The following is a 20,671-nucleotide window of genomic DNA, read 5'->3' as shown; positions in this document are numbered from 1 at the left end:
AGCAGCTATAGATAGAAAGCTGAGGATGGAATCCTGAAGGTTTTGCACATTAGTAGGATTGTGATGAAGGGCAAGAGGTATGGAGGCTATTAACTCTTGGCAGAAAGCTCAGAGCAAGATAGAGCTTCAAGAGCCGGTGGGAGCTTAGAGCGAGGTGGAGCTCCAGGTATAAGTGGATTGGACACAAAAAAGAAGACTTGGGAGGATGACAGGTGACGTCATAGGATGAAGTTCCTATTACCATAGGAGGCTACCCCGAGTAGGTCTCAAGTCAGAAAGATCACAGCATATGACGGAGATGGGATCGAATAGCCTGGCTCGACTCCCATATTTGTTCATCCATGAGCAGTCAGGTATATGCCCCAGAGCATGAGGACGAGATTATCCAGAAGCTCTCAAAGTTAGATGGAGACCAAATGTCAAGTCAAGATAGAGATTATTGGGTTTTGGCACATCGAATGCAATCCACAGTAGAAAAGCCTAAGATGGAGAAGCCCAACAGACCAGATCCGTATATGCAGGCGTGCAGGCCTGTAGGTGTGGCCTGTAGGCTCGATCTGTGGGCATCTAGGCCCGCTAGCTCCTACAGTCCGCAGGTGCATGGGGCATGCAGCTCGCAGCCGCATGGGGTTTGCAATGCGTGCGGCCCAGTGCCTGCAGCCTAGGATGTTGCGCGGTCCACCGTGTGGTCTAGGAAACTGCTTATGTGGTTTTTATCATGGTCCATCGTAGTCCATGTGTGCAATTGTGCGATCCAACGATCGAGGGGCACAATCAAAGTGTGTTTTGCGTGATCAGATGGTTTAGGATGCATGCGGGGTTGATCTAACAGCCAGGAGGGTATTTTTGAGTCCTAACAGGAGTCAGATTTCGATTAGGACTCGGTTTTGGGCCTTTAAAAGAAGCTTGATGGCCTGTGGGTAGAAAAGAGCGGCTTAGAGTAGCAGGTAGCAGCTTGAAGCGAGCATGAGGGTCTTGGAGAGCGACAGAAGGTCTTTCCTGAGATTTTTGAGAGTATTATAAGGGTTTTAGTGCTTCTTTTTGAGAGAGACGTTGATGTACAGGGTAGAAAGTTTTTGATCTTCTTTTGTATTTATTTTCTCTCATAGTGAAGCTTGCATGCTTCATGGAGGTAAGCTTTGGACTAATCCACATATTTGATTGTATTCTTTTTATATCTCTTCTTTCTTCCTATTATGGTATCGACATCGTTACCGACATTTGCGATCTTAAGTGAGGGATCCATATTCCGCACTCTTGAGAGATCCTCCTGACAAATACCTCATTCTTGTCTGTCTGTTTGGTGAGAAATTATTACATAAACTAGGTGCAAAGTGAACCAAGACAAATCCTGGAGCATATGCATGTTGGAGTGCGCACAATCGGGAATCAATGAAATACAAGGGGTGATGTGGCATGTTATCCACCATGGGATTTGCAAGGTCTAATTGCATTTCGTGCATGCAATTAGACTTGGCAATTACATTCGACCCAGATAGGTCCCAACCCAACTCGATCTTAATAGGTCAGATTGGTCAATGTGTTGACCGGATTTTGACCCGACCGAATTCGAACTCAATAAATTTATATCTCGGATCGGATCGGATTCGGATAATGGCCGTCTCGACCTATTATCTAATTCAAACATGATCCGATCTCATGTATATATATTATTCAAATATGGGTCGGTTATATAAAATGTGAGCCTTATGGCCTTTAGACTTGATTAAGACCTCAAAAACTGAAGAGTGGTAGTAGATTATTGTTTAATATTTCTATTTTCATCTAGAAAATCTTATTTAGATGGGACGAATATTTGATTGGATAACTTGATACATAATCGGATAAAGTATGAGTAAAGAAAATATTGACTCGCTAGATCATGAGTTAGGTTCAGATCAAAATATTGAGATATCGGATCGAATTTGAGTCGATCCAAATTCATATCCAATTCGGTCCATTGTGAAGCCTATATATAATATGCCTATTTGGCACTGTACTGACTGATTACGAGCGAATGAGGCCCTAGGCCTCAAATTTGCTGGGACACGTGCCAAGGGCTCATTCGTGAATACCGCTGCGAATTCTATAAAACCGAGGAGGCGGCTGCCAGGGCTCCTTGAATCTTGATTTTGTTTCTAGAAAATTTTTTTGCTTCTTTTTTTTTTTTCGAAGTTGTTTGTGTTCTTTATTGTTGTGATCCCGATCTCCTCCGCTTGCCCCCTCCCCTCTCCCTGGTTCCAACTAACCTGTAGACTAAGGGCAAGCAAGAAATAGGCAGCGGTGTACGAAGAAAAGGCGGTGAGAGGGAGTGGCACGATGGCGTCGGCGCGATCCCAGGAGACGTGGGATTGCATGCTCCCCGGCCCTCCCAGCCGTAGCAACGGTGGCTCCGCCGACTGCAGCCCCAGCGGCCTCCTGGCCTACGGCGCCGGCAGCAGCGTCGTCGTCGCCGACCCCCGATCCATGCAGCTCGTCTCCGTCCTCCCCATGCCCCCCCCTCACCACCATCACTCCTCCTCCGGCGGTGGCGCCGCCTCCTACTCCTGCACCTCCCCGCACGCCCTCGCCCCCTTCGTCACCTCCGTTCGCTGGTCTCCTCAGCCCCTCTCGCGCGACCTATCCGCCCTCGACGACGTCTCCAACTCCCACCTCCGCCTCGCGGTCGGCGACCGCCAGGGCCGCATCGCCCTCTGGGACTTCCGATCCCGCCAGGTCCTCCTCTGGCTCGAGCTGGACTCTTCTGCCGACCGCTCCAGGCTCGGGATCCAGGACCTCTGCTGGGTCCGCTCTGACTCCTGGCTCCTCGCCTCCATCCACGGGCCCTCCCTCCTCGCCCTCTGGAACGCCGCCTCGGGCCGCTGCCTCTGGAAGTACGACGCCGCCCCCGAGTACCTCTCTTGCATCCGCCGCGATCCTTTCGACTCCCGGCACTTCTGCACCCTCGGTCTCCGGGGCTTCCTGCTCTCTACGATCGCTCTGGGCGGGGGCGCCGGCGGCGGGGATGGCGACGTCTCCATTCAGGAGCACCAGGTCTCCGGGATCGGAGATCTCTCTGATCTTCAGAAGATTGAGAGGGAGGCCGGCGGAGCCTCCCCGTCCTCCCCTGCTCTTGCACTCTTCCCTCTATTCTTTGCGCGGCTTTGCTTCTCCCCGCGGTGGAGGCACATCCTCCTCATCACCTTCCCCAAGGAGTTCATCGTGTTCGACCTCCAGTACGGTACCTCCCTCTCTTCCACGCCCCTGCCCCGTGGTTGCGGCAAGTTCTTGGATTTGGTGCCCGATCCTGATCTCGATCTGCTCTACTGTGCTCATCTTGATGGGAAGCTTGGTGTCTGGAAGCGGAAAGAGTAAGGCCCTCAAGTCATCCTCGCATTCAATGATTTTTGTTTTTTTGTCTGTCTTCTGTGGATTCCTATGTATGCTCTTCTGCAAGAAAAGGTTAGGAAATGTTTTGCATTGTGTTTAAGAGATTATGATGAAAAGGGGAATTTCGATCCTAAGAAAAACATAAATAAGATTTTGTGAGAACAGATTAGAACAAAAGCTCATGTTTCCACTTTTCAGAGAAGATGATCTTTGGACAAAAATAAATTGACATTAATTATAATATTGATGCTCTAAGGATTGTAACATGTTGCGACTCTTGGCTTCAATGACATAATGACCATTGGCAAGACCAGTTAATAGATGGATCTGGACGGTAGCTATACAAGATTTGTTAATTGTTTGAGCCGTTGAGATTGCAAACTTGTCAGATTAGAATGTGGAAAAATTTCACTCTTTTGGGAATTTCATGGATGCCAAATATATGCTATATACATAACTATATTATGCAAGATCTGATACCATGTTTGCAAGAAGATAGATGAGGATGTGCACAATTGACTAACCACTCTAAGGGTGTATTTCCAAATTAATGCAGAACAGCGCACAGTTTTAAAACACGCGGGAAAAGATTATAAGAGATGAGACTCTGATCATCATGTTGTACTATCTAGGGTTTAGGCAGAAGGTGAGCTTAGCATGGGTATGAAGTCAAGGAAGAGCATTAAGAAGCATAGGCCCCTTTTTTTTTGATAAAGGACTACATTAGGGAGGGGCCCATTGCTTGGTGCAATGGTAAAAGGCTTGGGCTAGCAAATGCAATAACACAGGTTCAAATCCCAGGGCAGTATTGTGCAAAAAGAAGAAAAATGTCAAAGATTAGGTCTGTCCTTAATCCACCTCTCCCACGACCTTGGATTGATGGGACCGTAACTGATCAATAGCTGAAAGGACTATATTAGTGCAACTATTGGTGGCAGCAAATGCTTGTGATGGTGTGATTAATTTGGTAGATGGTGTGATTAATTTGGTAGAGTAGTTGGATGGTTATACTAACAAACATGTAAATTGTCTCAGAGTGGCATTCCCTTGGTAGGTGGAAAAACCTGAGAAAATGATATCTTGTCAGGAAAATATTATTATGTGATCCTAAACTTGGATTTTTAACTTGTATTCTAACCTTGTATGAGAAATTTCATATTTTTAACAATCATAATTACTACAAGAGGAAGAAGTCATAACTCACAAGTCAAGGAGCTGATAGTTTGTAATATTGTTTGATCATTCTCATTTTGGATGTTAGATGTTTGGCAGAAAGGAAAAAGTGGGTTTTGGGGATCGGAACATAGAACTGGACTGAGAAATCAAATCTAAGATCATATATTGGATTCTATATCTTGAAAACGGAAATGATGCAAAAGGAAGTTATAAATTGATAATAGAGAAGGAAGTACAGAATGCATCCTGCTAATTTGGTTCAATAATGGAGTGGCCTGCACAAAACATTGCTCCTTGTCTTTTATCTTTAAGTTTGGATTGATTTGGATTGAATTAGGACTCGTAATATTCCAACATGAACAGAGAAAGAATAGAAATACAAGGACAAGTAACTGCCAGATGTCACATATTAGTACATAACCATAATGATATTCACAATATAACAAACAACACTTATTCCATTTATACAGAGTTATGTTTGAAACAAAATTGTCTACCACTTATTCCTCTAAGCGGCTTCTCTATCAGGGCAAACTTTTTGAGATGCTTGCTAACAACTTTCATTTAGACTATCATAAGGTCTTCCTCTCAACCTCTTCATGACTCTTCTACATAAAATATGAGCTACATTTCCTTCTTATGGCTCAAGGGCAGGTATTTTTCTTGCTTAGGTTTCTTCTCCTTGATCCATACTATTTTTCTCTTATGCCTTTCTAATATTTGTCCTCTATAATTTCACCACACATCATCCCCTTCAACTATCTCCACTTTGTAACATACCTCTCATATGATCTCGAATATATGTACAGAATAATTGAATTTTCATGGTGCATTTTTGACAATAAGCCCTTCAAGTTTATAATCAGAAGTTTGTAAGGTAATATATTTTTTTGACTTCAACTAAGCCTAACACTAGAAAAGGATGGAAAGATTAATTGAGGTATTTTCAATATGATCAGAGGGTATATATTATTTAAGGATATATTTGAGTGGTTTGTCGTGCAAGAATTGTTAGTACCAAAGTGAAAATTTTGGCTAAATCTTTTATTGTACGAGTTGTGAACAGTAAGGAAGTTATATTAGCAACTATGTGATCATAGAGGAACCGGGAATGTGGAGTGAATGTATGCTTAAGGTAGTGAGGACAAATTAAGATATGTGTATGGAACCTCCTAATAAAAATGGAGTGACTGCAAGATAGTAGTAGCATGATTTTTAAAGACTTGGATGGCTTTGGTGATAGACGATATGATGATTTTCATTAAGCTTCTGACAAGATAGAAATGGATGGTTGAACATGTCTTGGAAGCATATAGGTGGTGTAAGCCTTGCTGGTTTTGGATCTCAGCTGTTAGCGATGTAAAATACTGAATGTGATAGTTGTATTTGTACCTTATGGTATCCTTTTTCATCTCACTAGGACAGTCAAGCTTACTGAAAATCTTAGACTGTGCTATGGGCATCTAAAAGTAATAAGAAGAAAAGCAAATGCAACATCTTATTCATTTCTTATAGGTTTCATTGACCATAGTCTTCTCTCATAGGAAGGAAAAATAAGCAAAAACTAATTGTTACAGTATATATATGTGTTTGCTTGCATATTAATCAATGAGAGCATAGAATCTGCTTACATGCATATATATACCTCATATTAACATATGAGGTGGACTATAATCTGGTTGATCGGATTTTAAGTCAGATTTTGTTAGTCTTGACCATACGATGAAAGCTTGACATGGATGATTTGAGTCGTTGGATGTGATTAGCTATCTCTTTATTGCTTAGATGCAAAAAAGCACATGATTTGCAGATCCTTAGGCTTAACCTATACATTAAGTGGTCACAAAACATGCATTGTTTTTTTATGATTTAAATTGGCCTGTTTGAGCACTTGATGGATAGGCTCGTTGTCTGCAAATAACATGAATTTTGGTGTATAACCAATTTAGAGGTAGTAGTTCACATCCAAGTGGACCTCAAACCCGGTTGACTGGATTCTATCCATCTCTCTCTCTCTCTCTCTCTCTATATGCTAAACAGTATGTAAATGTGCCAATATGCTATTCGAAGACTTACCCATTCTAAAAATACTCTTTTCCCAAGTACCCCTATTTTTTTCCCAAGTGCGTATTGTTTCAAAATGTCCATGATTTAAACCTTTTGTTGACTCATATCCTACTTCCATTATCCAATATAGGGAGCATTATTAACTGAGTGAACTCTCATTTTTAATTGGGACTGTACTCTATTCCCTCCCTCTTAATCGAGTTGATCATATTTTGAGAGAGATGAGATCAACTCATTTATCGAGATGACACCAAGTTTGCCCAAGGAGGTTGATGTGAATTCTTTATCCAAAACCTACTTAAGCCTCAAGCTCACCATATTGGCTAGGATCAAGATTCTTCCAGGTCTCCTTTTTCTCCAGTGAATTAGGCATCTTGTTTCTCACTAACTTATCTCACCTCAGTGCCTCACACAATGGCCTTCTATGTATATGCATAAATACTCACATACTCCATTAAGAAATATATAATTTGCACATCTTTTGTGATTTTCACATTTTGACTAATATTTTCCTTATTATTCCAAAATATAAATTCCAAAGAAACCAACCTGTTCATATGTAATCTCAAATCAGGGAGAGATGGGGATGGGCTCATTTATGGGCTTGTACATAGTAAAGACATAAAATTTTATTTATACATTAGGAATGCAATGTAACAAATAAATCATGAATTACTTTATGGGTAAGATACATCAACATCTCATTCATACTTTAATCATTTTAGAATTTATCCTCTATATAATTTCTTGAATAGCCATGTGCATTACCATATGCACTATACATACATACATATAGATATATTTGTGTATCCATGTGTGTTTATGCATTGTTTTCAAGTGATGTATTAATGGTGTCGAGAAGAAATTAGTCTTGGACTTTTCACAGGGGATGATCTGTTTTCATGGCTTGAGTAGTTTTATCAGTCCGAGAAAGGTAGAAAGCATTAATGTATCTATTAAATGACATGAACTCTGGTGTTCACATGCGTGAGGTGCTCGTGATGTTAGCATCTCCATGTTTCCTGAGCCCCACAATGTTTCCCCCTTTCTTCCAATTTTATTACCTTAATACCTTAATGTAAACATCTAAAATTCATTATAATTGTGAACTCAGCTTAAAAATGTCTAGAATCCTTTTCCAATGGAACTCATCTTGAAAACTTACGAATATGCCCCTTTCTATTTTGTTGACATGTATTCCATTTAGACTTGCTCATTAGGAGGGGCCTGGCTCAGCCCAAGGTATAACGAAAATTGGCTAGGTCTGAGCCTAGCTCGACCCTAGTACTTCGGCTTCCAAGCTTCAAGATAGGCTTGTTGATACTTCATAGGATTGGATTCAAGTTGGAATCTTGCCATAGAATTAATAGCTCAACAAAAACATATATGATTGATAAATAAGTAGCTAATGAGCTTAGAATCAAAGAAAAGAAACCAACTAATGGAGCAAAGCCTTGGCTCTATCCTACCTTTATGTTGTGTGACATTTGCTTCTTTGAACGGACGGCGACAACACTCTTGGCTTCATTCTTGAGCTTATTCATGTTGGCAAGCGGGGTGTCTCTGCTCCGCTCCATCTCTTCCAAGAGCTGCTCCACTGTGGTATTGTATGTCTTCCCTTCTCCGAACTCGGCTGTCTTGTTCTCTAGCCACCACGCCATCTCCTTCAAAGATATCAGCGGCTCATCCCCGTCATCATTATTGGAGACACTGGCTGGGTCCCTCTGCCTCCCTGACTAGCACCTCAAGGTGGTGGCGGAGAGGCCATGTCCATTTCCCCAGCTCCCATATGAGAGCAGAGAAGCCCACGTGGGTCTCCTTCTTGAGGCCGAAGCTGAACTTCTTATCCCAGTTGTAGGTCTTGATCAAGGAGCTTAACTCCTTTGCCTTGCACCCCCAAAGCTCCATGCTCTATCATCGGCTGACACTTCTTCTCATTCTTCCTTGTCATTTGACGGAGTTTTTTCTATCAGGGGAATTCAGAGGGAGAGGGTTCAGGATCGGGATTGGAGGCGAAGATGGATATAAAGAAATCCATGGCGAGAATTAGGGTTAGGGCTCGGAGAGGAGGAAGGGAGAAAGGGAAGTAGGGAAGAGAGAGATTGAGGGTCTTCCCATTCTTCCTTGTTGTTCAACGAGGATTTTTGCTGATGAGGGAGTTGGACGAAGAGGGATCGGGATTGGCGGCAATGATGAATTTAAAGAAATACATGCCGAGAATTAGGGTTAGGGCTTGGAGAGGAGGAAGAGAGAAAGGGAAGTGGAGAAGATTGAGATCAAATTCGAAGGTTGGTGGTGGGCCTGGTGGCGATAGAAGTGGGGAAGAGAGGTTTGGTCTACTGGACTTGGGTTTTTGGGTTATATATTATATTTTATAGATATCGAGCTCGGGTCAGGTTGTTGCAAACCCAAGCCCTACCCATTTAATGTGCGGGCTTAAATTTCAGGCCCAGTCCAATCCTGCGGGCTTAAAAACTAAGCCCAAGCCCATCCAAAATGGTTCGGGCTGGCGGCGTGGTATTTGAGCTAGTCTAATCCTATTGTCTGTGTTTTCCAGGTCATGTGCATTGCATATCCTAACTGAATGTATCACTCTCTTGCTAGGGCATGTTTGGTATTCCTTCTGCTTTAGAACTTCTTACAAAAGAAGAAGCTATAAGCGAGGTTATATATATGTATATATATACATGTATCTCTCTCTCTCTCTCTCTCTCTATATATATATATATATATATATATTTTTTTTTTTATTTTTTATTTATTTATGTATGTATGTGTGTGTGTGTGTACATTGTTTGCAAGTGATATGTTAATACTGTCAAGAAGAATTTAATATTGACTTTTCTTAGTGTGTGCTTGCTATTGATCTCTGTGTGTGTGTGTGTGTGTGTGTGTGTGTGGCTTTTTTAGAAGTTATTACAATAGAAGAAGCCAGAAGTCTATCTTCTTCTTAAAATAGCTTTTTGACTTTTTATTCTTGTTGAAGCACTTCTCAGACTATGTAACCAAGTACTTGTGCTTTTTTAGAAAGGACTTGTGTGCTTTAAAAGCTACAGAACTACTTCTTTAAAGCAACGCTAAACATGTCCTTGCTGTGGCATGTTGTATATGCTGCTGGAAAGCCTTTTCCTTTATGACTTGCCAATTTTGCTTGTCAGATGTTTAGCTTATCAGGTTGAGAATTAAGTTACACAACATTATGCCTCTTTAACTTGCCAACGTACTTATTACCTTTTGTCTGCAGAGGAGAACAGGTGCATGTGCTGTGTACAATGGAGGAGTTAATGCCTTCAGTTGGTACCGCTGTTCCATCTCCAGCTGTTCTTGCCATTACTCTTTGCCAATCAGAATCTGCTATTCAAAATGTTATCAGGCTATGCTCAGAGTCATCATATACACAATCTTCACTTGATCTTGACTATGCTTCACATAAAAGTTTATATAAAGAAATGGATTTTGGTTCCAAGTCACATCTGATCTCCATTTCTGATGATGGAAAAATTTGGAACTGGCTTCTGACTTCTGATAAGGCTAGAGATGCTCAGAAAGCTGCATTGACTATAAACGGGTCTAATATGGCTGGTGAAGAAATGGTTTCAAAAACATGCACTAAATCAACTGATAATTTGTTATATAGAGCTGTACCAGATGCAGATAAAGAACCAGAGCCTGTCAGCAGTAGCTGTGCTCGCCTAACAAACTCTAGTTTTACTGCATCAGAATTTTCAGTGAAGGTTTGTCGATGAACAACTTATGACTGTTTTACTTCTTTAAATTGTGGAGCTTATGCAATTTTGCTTGTGTGGTTTGCTTGTTTTATTTTTTTTGGTTAATGTGTGGCACTTTAATGTTTTTTTCACTTCCTTTTCATTTGTTAGCTTTTTACCTTAGACCATGATATACATAATTTCAATGCATTTTGATTTGAAACCATCATAAATGAGGTGAATGTGCTTCAAGAACAAAGACCTTCAATGATATCTATTGACCCAAATAATGCTAAACTTTGATCAAATTTGGATTCATTTCATAGTTTGACTTGTTTTTGTGACTTGTCAACCAAATGCCAACCTCTACCTTTAATTGGGGACCAATTGTAGCGGTGTTTGAGAAAAATGAAAATCTCAGAAAATTAATTTCGATTAATACATGAAAGATCGATAATGGAAGCTATCTTCTTACTTAAACAATTGACAGACAAGTAGGGAAATAAAAAAGGTTTCAAAATTGACCTTTACTGACCTTTAAAAAGCTTATGATAGGATACCAAGAAACAAAACTTGATGGTTTTTATAAAGAAATGGTGTGCATGACAATATATTGAAATCATTATGGATATGTGTGTTGGAACCTTGACAAGCATTAAGCCTGGTATGTTGAACCGGTACCGCCGGCCGTATCCGCCGGCCGACGGTATGGTTCGGTACGGTTTCGTACCATACTATACCGAACCGACGAAGGCAAGCGCATCCGAATCGGAAGAAAAAAGAGAGAAAGAGAAATAGAGAGAGAAAGAGGAAGAAAGAAAAAGAGGGAGGGGAAGGAGTCGGCGGGGCCATCGGATGGCCTCCGGCTGGCCGCTGTGGTCGTCGGAGGGCGCAGTCTATGCGCGCGGCGCCGCTGACGTGAAACAAGAGCGTCGCTCCTGTTTCGCAAATTTTTTTAAAAAACCTAGTTTTAAGTGAAGCCGGCATATAGTTTGCCGGCTTCACGATTTTTGTGTTTTTTTTTTTAAATTCCTTAAGTCGGCAACTAGGTTGTCGACTTCATAAGTTTAAAACAAAAAAATAAAATAAAAAATCGAAACAAACGGTCGTCTGTTTCGAAAAAGAAGAAGGGGGTGGAGCTGCGGAAGGGCTTTGCCCGCAGCTCCGCCCGCTCGACCGCCCTCAGGTCGTCGGCGTCGGCTTGCCGGCCATCGGAGGCCTCGCGACGGAGGCGCCGTCCGTTCGGTAGGTCCCTCGCCCCCCTCCAAGCGCTCTCTCTCTCTTTCTCGCTCTCTTGAAAGCCCTATCTTGCTCTCTTGAAAGCCCTATCGGGCGATATGGGGCTCGAAAGCCCTCTGGCGGCCGCAGCCAGCCACCGCCAGCCTCCGGCGGCTCCCACCTCCTTCCCTCTCCTCTCTCTCTCTCTCTTTCTCACTTTTCCTCTTTTTTTCTTCCATACCGCCCGTGTACCGAATTTATCGGTCTAATCGTGCCAGTTCCCCGTCGGTCCGGTATGATACAGGGTGTACCGACCGATTCGGCACGGTATGGAAAATCTTGCTTGTGCTGTAACAATAGAACTTAACTTTTTAAGCCAATAAGGATGATGCTTCATAGTGTTTATTAAATAGAATGTATTGAATAAGACTTCTAGCATAAGGGCTTAGAAATTAGCTGAACAAAGACAATATATAACATTCAAGTTTAATGAAATGGAAATTTATATGAGGTCCTAATTAAGACTAATGTACAAGAGATATCATATAGTGTTCGGTTATGTTATTTGAGATTTGTTATTAAAAAAATGATGAAGGGATGCATGAAGATGAGTGTACTAAAATTAAAGCTGGTTGGATGAAGTGTAGAGGTGCTTCTAGGGTAATATGTGGTTGATGCATATAAAGAAAATTAAATAGAACAACAATAAGGCTTGCAATGTTGTATGACTTAGAATGTTGAGCAATTAAAATGGTTCAGAAAAAAGGATAGCGGAAATGAGAATGTTAAGATGTGCATAGTAAAAAGGATAATTAAGAAATGAGTATATTAGTGGAGTCGTGAAAGTGTACAAATTAAGGAAGAAGGGATGAAAAACTGATTGAGATGATTCTCAGGGGGCTCTCTTGAGCAGAGATGCTTCAATTTATGTTGAAGGATGGAGTTTTCTTCTTCTTCTTCTTCTTCTTTTTTTTGTGGGGGGTGTGTTTAGATATGCTCCATCCCATATTTTGTGATGACACTTGCTAATTAATAGATTTAGAGTTGGTTTTGTAAGACTCTTCTTTGACTTTGTTTGCTGATTAAGGGTGCATTTGGTTACACTTGTTGATTTTTGATTTTTAAAAAGTATTTTTTATTTTTTTTGATTTTTGCTATTGAGTAAAAGCAAAAAAGTAAAAAGTATGTTTGGTAACTACGTTGCTATAAAGCAAAAAGCAATGTTTGGGGACGGTAGGTGAAGAGCTCGACGAGGGAGAAGGATTTAGGAAGGAAGGGAGAAGGAGTGGGGAGGTAAAGAGCTCGACAAGGGAGAAGGATTCAGGTTCTTTACTTTTTGATTTGACGTTTTAGATGTGTGGAAGCAAAAAAGCAGAAAGGCAAGTTTTGGAAAGCAAAAAATTTTTGCTTTGCATATAAAGCAATTATTTTGATTTTTTCTTTTTGCTTTTCATGGTGTTACCAAACATTACTTTTTGATTTTTGCTTTTTAAAAATCAAAAAGCAAAAAAAGTATTTTTTTAATGGCTAACCAAATGCACCCTAACTTTTTGGCTTTTAGTATTCAAAATTAAGTTCTCCAATAACATTTTGACGAAAATCAATTTGACCTCTAAGATTTTATGCAAGTTTAACTTTCTTATTGGAAACTTGAGGAACAAGTGTTGGAGCTAACTTGTTACCATTGTAGCAAAGATTAAAGTCTTGGTACCGGTACCTATTTCAATGCCATAGTAATGCATCTTGGTATTGGTACCTATTTCAGTACCATAGTAATGCATAATACATTTGTTGGTGTAGGCACATCAATAGTATGAAATGTACTATTGTGTATCGATACAGTATGATATTGAGGGGTGCATAGTTTGGTATGGCCAGTGGAGAGTGGTGTAGCATGACATTGATCCATGTGTGTACTACATTATTGAGCTAGATATATACGTTAAGATGAGCTCCATCCTAATAGTGAAAAACTTAGTTCAGTATATGCATTGAACATCTGTAAGTCAGGTTTGTCTTACCAAATCAGTTGCGGCTTCATTGTGAACCGGTGCAAAAAAATAAAGGATTGCAATTTTGCGATTGAAATGGGTGTCTTACCCTTGTTTCAACTGGACGGAGTGAGAGGGCTTTTCGGGGGTCTCCCTGGCCCTCCGATAGCCACCGTTGGCTCTCCCTCTCCTTCCTCCCTCCTTTTCCCTCCCCCCCTCTCTGCCTCTCTCCCATTCACCCCGTCCTATTCACCACAGTCATCCGTGGCCCTCTGGCGGCCATCTCCGTGGTTGGCCGGCCTCTTCCTTTCCTCCTCCCTCCCTCCCCCCTCTCTCTCTCTCTCTCTTTCTTCCTGGTTCTCCCTCTCTGCTTTCTTTGTCATATCAGTTTAGACTCAGTACGGCCTGGAATGGGGGCGTATCGAACTGCATCACCGGCTGGCTGGCACGAGGTCAGGTTCTGGTTGGGTGAACCTTGCTGCAAGTTGTTAACAAACTAGTGAACCCAAAAAGCTAAAGTTGCTAGGGGAATGAGTCAACGATGTGTATCACGTGCAACACAAGCTAGCCTGAATTTAAACAATGAAAGGATGTAATGGTTAACATGCAAAGTGTTAGAGCTGACAAGCATACAGATTAATGGATTTAATTAGTGACTTTAATGGAAATTGTGAAATATCGGTGCTGATTGCTAAATAGGAAAGGGGCTTGGAAGTTGTGAGTGAAAAGAGTTAGACTGATCTCTTTGGAGATGAATGAAAATCTGTCGTGTCACTAGTTATGCACCAGCACTTTGCAGAGTGTATCATTGGATCTCTGGTGTGGTGGGGGGTGGGGGAAAGGGAGGGGGCATGTGTGTGTGTGTGTGTGTGAGAGAGAGAGAGAGAGAGAGTGCAGGGTCTTTAAAACTAGCCCTTGTAAGCATTATGAGTGTGGGGACACTGTTTTAGCAATGTGATCCAACAACAGGTGTACAAAAAGATACTGGCCCAACTTTATGAACATGTGCACAAACGTATGCATGCATGAGAACTCAAGGTTATTTGCTGGGACACTGTTTGACACTCTTAATGGAACTATATGTCGTTTAGACAAACTATTTCTAATGCTTATTTGATCTCGCTGTCTAGGTATTGCAATATTGTTGCATCTTATTTAGTCCTCTCTCATGCAGATCAGCTTAACTGGCCAGCTTCATCTTCTTTCTTCTACAGTGACCACTCTAGCTGTACCATCTCCATCTTTAATTGCCACTTTGGCCCGTAATTCCAGTGACCCGATCTGTTTATGCTTTTTTTACTCAAATTAGTTGTACATGATTTAGCTAAATTTTTTCTATCTGAAGGTGGGGGTAACAATCCTGCACCAGCAGTTCCACTTGTTGCTTTAGGAACTCAGAGTGGGATGATCGATGTCATTGATGTTTCTGCCAATGTAGTTGCAGTGAGCTTTTCTGTTCACAGTGGCATTATAAGGGGATTAAAATGGCTTGGGAATTCTCGGCTCGTTTCATTCTCATACAGTCAGGTATTTGTGGTTATATGGAACTATCACTGCAGTTTTTAACAATATCACAATCTGGTAGAACATAACCAATACTTTTCATCCATATTTTCCATAATATATCTGTACTTCTATGTCCATATTGTGATATAAGGATGAGCTTACTTTTGTGCTTATTGTTTTAAGCAGTGGCTGCAATGTACATTTGTTTTATTCCATTTGATGAATTGCATTTGCTGCTTTTTAAATATAGATGCTATTTGAATTACTATGTTCTGAAGCAAAGCTACTTTCATAGGCTGCTCAATCTGCATCATTGGTTGAACATGAAATATTGTAGCATGGAGCCTCTTTCCATTTGATGGTTTGTTGAAAGAAATCCAATTATACGAATATCATCTGAAATAAGGCTCAAACATATCAGATGCAAGTATATTTATATCTGTATTCATTTTTATGGATTCTAAATATTAGTCAAATGCTAAAATTTATACCCCTGTTCATTTAAATGGATATTGGTACAAATTGTAGATTAACATAGAGATGCGAGTGCATATATAAATTGGATAATATAAAGTTTGTGGTTAGAATATTATTCCACTTTAAGTTTTATTAACTACTTTGGTATACAAGCCTCCCAACTTTTTGTTGTTATTTTTCATAAACAAAATAAATGATTGTACAAAGAACAAAAAGAAATAACAACATCTAATACGTCATGATTTTTTTTAGTGAGTTTTCACTATTTGCTAGTTAGATGCTTTGAATTAAAAAGCTGACGGTTAAGGATGCAATTCACAAATTTAAAGATGTCATATTGATGTTGTCACTTATCCCCCTTTGGAACTTCTGAAAGGCACAGGAGACTAGATAGAGCTGAAAATGAATATCAATATTATTTTTAGCCATAATTATATCTGCTTTTTTTATGGGTACAAATATGAATTCAGATAGCAATCAAATGCTAAAATTTGTGCCTTTAGCCAAATAGACTCAAATCAGAAACAAGTCTGGATGGATATTATCTGATCCATTTTCAACATTAATTCGAAAATTTGATTTTATTAATGTTTAACTATTTCTTTAGCCAAGGACAGAAAATTTTTTTGGGTGTTCTGAAATCAGTAAGGGATGCCATTCCAAGAAACCTAGATTTATTGTCGACTTTTTGATTTTAATATTCTTATATAATTGGAGAAATATTGCTATTGAAAGTTAAAAAAAATTAATGTAATATAAGTTGCAAAATAGCTAACTGTTAGCAATTTACCTTTAATTATCTGAAACATCTTTTGATTGTTGGGAATAAAACTTATGTACTGGCACGGGTTGATATACCAACTGATTTTATGTAATTTGGCCTCTTTGAGGCCCTATTTATGGCGTTATTCTATTTCGTCCTTGGTTGCTAGTATACCCAACATGCATGTAGAACTATTTCTATTGCAACTGTCTTTTTTGTTTATAAGTTCATTTTTTCATCTTATTTTTATTTTAATATTATATTTGGTTGATTTGAACAACAATGGTCTTGGAAGTCTGAAATTATCATAACTTTACATACATACATACATACGTACGTACATATATATATCCTTATTATTTGCCCATCATTGTTTGCAATATAACTTTTTAGTAGTTACAATTCAGTGTCTTATTGTTGATGCATAGCTTGATGAATTTAGGTAAACGATAAGGGAGGTGGCTATAATAATAGACTTGTTATAACCTGCCTTAGAAGTGGGCTAAATCGTACATTCCGAGTACTTCAAAAGCCAGAACGTGCTCCAATAAGAGCTCTGCGGGCATCTTCATCTGGCAGGTTGGCCTTGAACTTAACTTTTCCTGAGGACTACTATGAAGATACATTTTCCTCTATATTTGTGCTTTTCAGAAATATTAAGGATTTGGTAGCTTCTATATTTTATTTTAATTTGTAACTACTAGCATTTGACATATTTGATGCACATGACTGATTTCATGGATGGACATGGTCCATCCCATACGATTTTTCTAAAAGGAATATTTGATGGATGCTTGTGATCTGGTGATTTAATATCATTATTTTGTCCTATGGATGACTGTGATCCATCACATGCAATGCAGCTAATGTGTTAATTTAGAGATTAATTACTGAAAGCAAGAGCTCATGCTTAAGTGGATTCAGGTGCAGGTAGGTAGTTATCCTTGAAAATCTATCATGATTCAATTATATAGGCAAGAGAGAGAGGTAAAGGAGGGAAGAAAGAGAAAAATGAAAAAGATGAGTGTATTTGTGACTCTCTATCCTTTAAGGAAATGGTAAAATTGGCATACAAAAGGAAAGATGGGGATAAGTCTGGAGGAAGAAAAAGGAGAGTTGGACAAGCTAGGAGATGCAATCATATTCCTTCTTTAAACTATCCAAAATTTGTTGTAAACTACTATAACATTAGATGACTAGTTAAATTTGAAAGAACTGCTTAATTATGCTTTGCCTAGAGCCTGTATGATAGTTCATGTTTAATTGTCTTTATCCCTTCTATTTTGTTGTCTGTTCTTTCTTATTTTGATTATTTATCAACCTTTCAAGTTAAAATGCGTTTGTTTTTGGCATCTTATTTCATAAGCTGACTTGGCCTCATCTGCAGGTATATTCTCATTTTGTTTCGCGATGCTCCTGTGGAGGTGTGGGCTATGACAAAGAATCCCATAATGGTATGCACTTTTATCTACTTTTGCAGAATCTATTCTCCACAAATTGATAATGCATGAACTTGCTTAATGTACTGATTTATATATTAAGATGATGCTAGCATTGCATCATAATTGTCGGGTAAGGTAAATCCTCATTCCTCTACCCTTTGTCTAGGACAATAAATCACATCTGTGTAGGTTCCAGTAGGCACCATTTTCTATGCAGATGACATTCTCAACATAACCACGTACAATTTTTTTTTTTCTCTTGAATAAGCCTAAGGACAGACCAACCTGCTGTTTTGGAGTAGAACAAGAAAATGTTCCGGATCTGTAGGGACTGGGAATTTCGGTGCATCAATTTCTCAAAGTATGTTTGTGAGATGGGATATGTTACACCGGTCTCTTGAATGGATGATGATGCCATTCAACATCTCAGAAGGGACAAGTCCTCTTTTGAGCGTAGATTTGATTTTCAACTCTTTTAGATGCACTCTAACTTATCATAAGAGCAGTTGATTAGATGGCTTTATGCATTATGCTATCTAGTAGACACACTAATAACTGTAAGGATTTTTTTTATATCCATTACAATATGAATGATAAAAGAAAAGCCTTTTAATAAGTAAAATTTAGCATGTGATTGTCGCTGTCCATATGTTTGTTCGGAACATTGATATATGTAGCTTTTTTCAGATAATTATTAGGAAACCGAATTGTTTGAGAGTTGGAATTACATCATCAATCTATTTTTTGACCTTTTCTTTTAAGCCTAAATTTTTGAACAAATTGTGTTGAAATGTTGTGTTGGAGTTCGTGGAAAATAAGGTGCAATAACATCTTTCCTTTCATGATACTGGCCATCTTCTTCTTTTTTTTAATATTTTTTTTGAATCTTTTCTGTACATTATTCTCATTGGCATTTGACTGATTCTTACATGGATATTCAAGGGCAGTACAAATATGATTCTCAATATGCTTTATTTACTCATGTAGCTTAGATCATTAGCTCTTCCATTTACGGTACTGGAATGGACACTTCCAAGTGCACCTCGACCAATTCAAAGTGCACCTTCTAGACAATCATCATTAACATCCAAGGACTGGTCATACAGTGCAACTGCAACTGCAACTGCAACTTCTATGGAATCTAGTAAGTAAATGTGTTCTCAGAAATAGTATTTGCTGCTGCAGCTGATATGAAATTATAATTTGTTATTTGTTATCTTAAACAGTTGCATATCTGCTTTTGTCATTCCATAAGAATTGCTAAATTATAGATCCTACTATTAATTTCTAGAAGCGGCAAGCTCGGAAAGTTCTGGTGATGACACATCTGAAAGTTTTGCATTTGCATTAGTGAATGGTGCCCTTGGCGTATTTGAAGTTCACGGACGAAGAATACGAGATTTTAGGTATCTTTCTTTTAACTCAAACCATTAATTGAAGGGTTGATTTTGATTTTAAAAATATCCTATGTTCATGATGTGATGGAAACATGCCAAACTGAAGAAGGATGCAGCTCTGCTTCTTGCTTGAAATTCATGCACAAGTAGTTCAAGGTTGAATAAGAGACGTTTTAAATCCAAGTTCCAACAGACTAAAAATTATAAATAGCATGAAACCTTTTATTGCTTGAGGACCGGCCACAGGCCCTGTGAAGCTTATGATTAAAAAATAATAAAAAAAATACTTTCAAGTCTCCAAACTTATGATGGGGACCTATCTCTGCCAAGTACCCTTTGGAGCATTTGCTGGTTCTTGATTCTTTAAGGAATGCCAACTTGCTGTGGTTGCTTGAGGCTGGAAACATATCTCTGCTTTTGATTTTACTTATCTATCAACAGGTTTCAAGGAATAAAACATACTGGACAATGCTTACATATGGCTTTGCAATTGTAAATCTATGATGTAGTTGTAATTGAAGAATGATCTTTTCACTTTGGTTATTAGACAACATCAAAAAAGACTTTCAAGAAGAAAACAGAGGTTGACGATCATTCTTTTAACACAAGCTAGATATGTTTGGGCCATACTGTTGTAATTGTAATTGTAATTGAAGAATGATCTTGTCAGTAAAGTTATTAGACAGCATCGAAAAGAATTTCAATAAGAAAACACAAGTGGATGATCATTCTTTTAACACAAGCTAGAAATGTTTGGGCTATACTATTCTCATTCTTATGTCATTGTAGTTGGATGATCATTATTTTAACACAAGCTAGGTATGTTTGGGCCATACTGTTCTCATTCTATGTCATTGTAGCCTTAGTTTTTGGAATTTTACCTTTCAAAGCACCTGTATATATATGTCTAAGTTTTGTTATTAAGAACTTTGCTGCTAACATCCTATTTCTTGCAATAAATTTTAGAAAAAATTACAGGAACATCTCCTCAATTTTAGCTCAATTTTATTGACACTCCTATATTTTAAAAAATGTCAAACTGACCCTTCCAGTTATCTATTTGTTCCAATATGGTCCAATCGTTCATTTTACTAACAAACGGTGTTTACTTTTTCTCTCAATGGATGGAAATGCCCCTCGCTTATGGAGGGAGTTTGGAGGAGGAAGAGGATGAGAAGGAGAAGAGTGGATGAGGAGGAAGGGAAGGGAAGAAGGGTGGCCGGCAAGGAATGGATTGAAGGAGGAGGATAAGGAGGAGAAAATGGAGAGGAAGGGGAGGGGGAAGATGAGTTGTCAGCGAAAAAGAGCGGAGATGGAGGGGGATGGCATGAAGGGATGGATTTATGGGTGGCTTAAAGGAGGAGGATGAGGAGAAGGGAAAGAGGTAGAGGGATGGGTGGAGATAGAGGGAGCCATCATGGAGGAAAAATGGATAAGAAGGAAGGGAAGGGAGAAAGATGGGTTGTCGGTGAGAAGGGGCAGATGTGCAGAGGGCCGTTGTAGAGGGGTAAGGCTCATGGGTGGGTTTGGAGGAGAAAGAGAATGAGGTGAAAGAGGA

General features: G+C 39.5%; 1 protein-coding gene across 2 annotated transcripts in view; it reads left to right on the top strand.

The window, feature by feature from the left end:
* Positions 1–2,132: 2,132 nt before the first annotated feature.
* LOC105045485 (uncharacterized) overlaps positions 2,133–20,671 on the top strand; it is a 32,381-nt gene continuing 13,842 nt past the window's right edge. The window contains exons 1-8 of one of the 2 annotated variants that reach the window (XR_832082.4): positions 2,133–3,350; positions 9,857–10,346; positions 14,703–14,790; positions 14,874–15,055; positions 16,717–16,853; positions 17,662–17,728; positions 18,704–18,860; positions 19,008–19,122. Coding sequence is in view for 1 of the 2 variants with exons in the window: in XM_010923819.4 (XP_010922121.1) it covers positions 2,320–3,350; positions 9,857–10,346; positions 14,703–14,790; positions 14,874–15,055; positions 16,717–16,853; positions 17,662–17,728; positions 18,704–18,860; positions 19,008–19,122 (2,267 nt within the window). In the remaining variant the exon portion in view is untranslated. The remainder of the gene's footprint in view (positions 3,351–9,856; positions 10,347–14,702; positions 14,791–14,873; positions 15,056–16,716; positions 16,854–17,661; positions 17,729–18,703; positions 18,861–19,007; positions 19,123–20,671) is intronic. The other variant, XM_010923819.4, reaches the window with a different exon arrangement.

This window comes from Elaeis guineensis, chromosome 2 (genome assembly GCF_000442705.2).
Source record: "Elaeis guineensis isolate ETL-2024a chromosome 2, EG11, whole genome shotgun sequence".
NCBI lineage: Eukaryota > Viridiplantae > Streptophyta > Magnoliopsida > Arecales > Arecaceae > Elaeis > Elaeis guineensis.
Note: the sequence above shows the minus strand (reverse complement) of the source record. Positions and strands in the feature narration are given on the sequence as shown.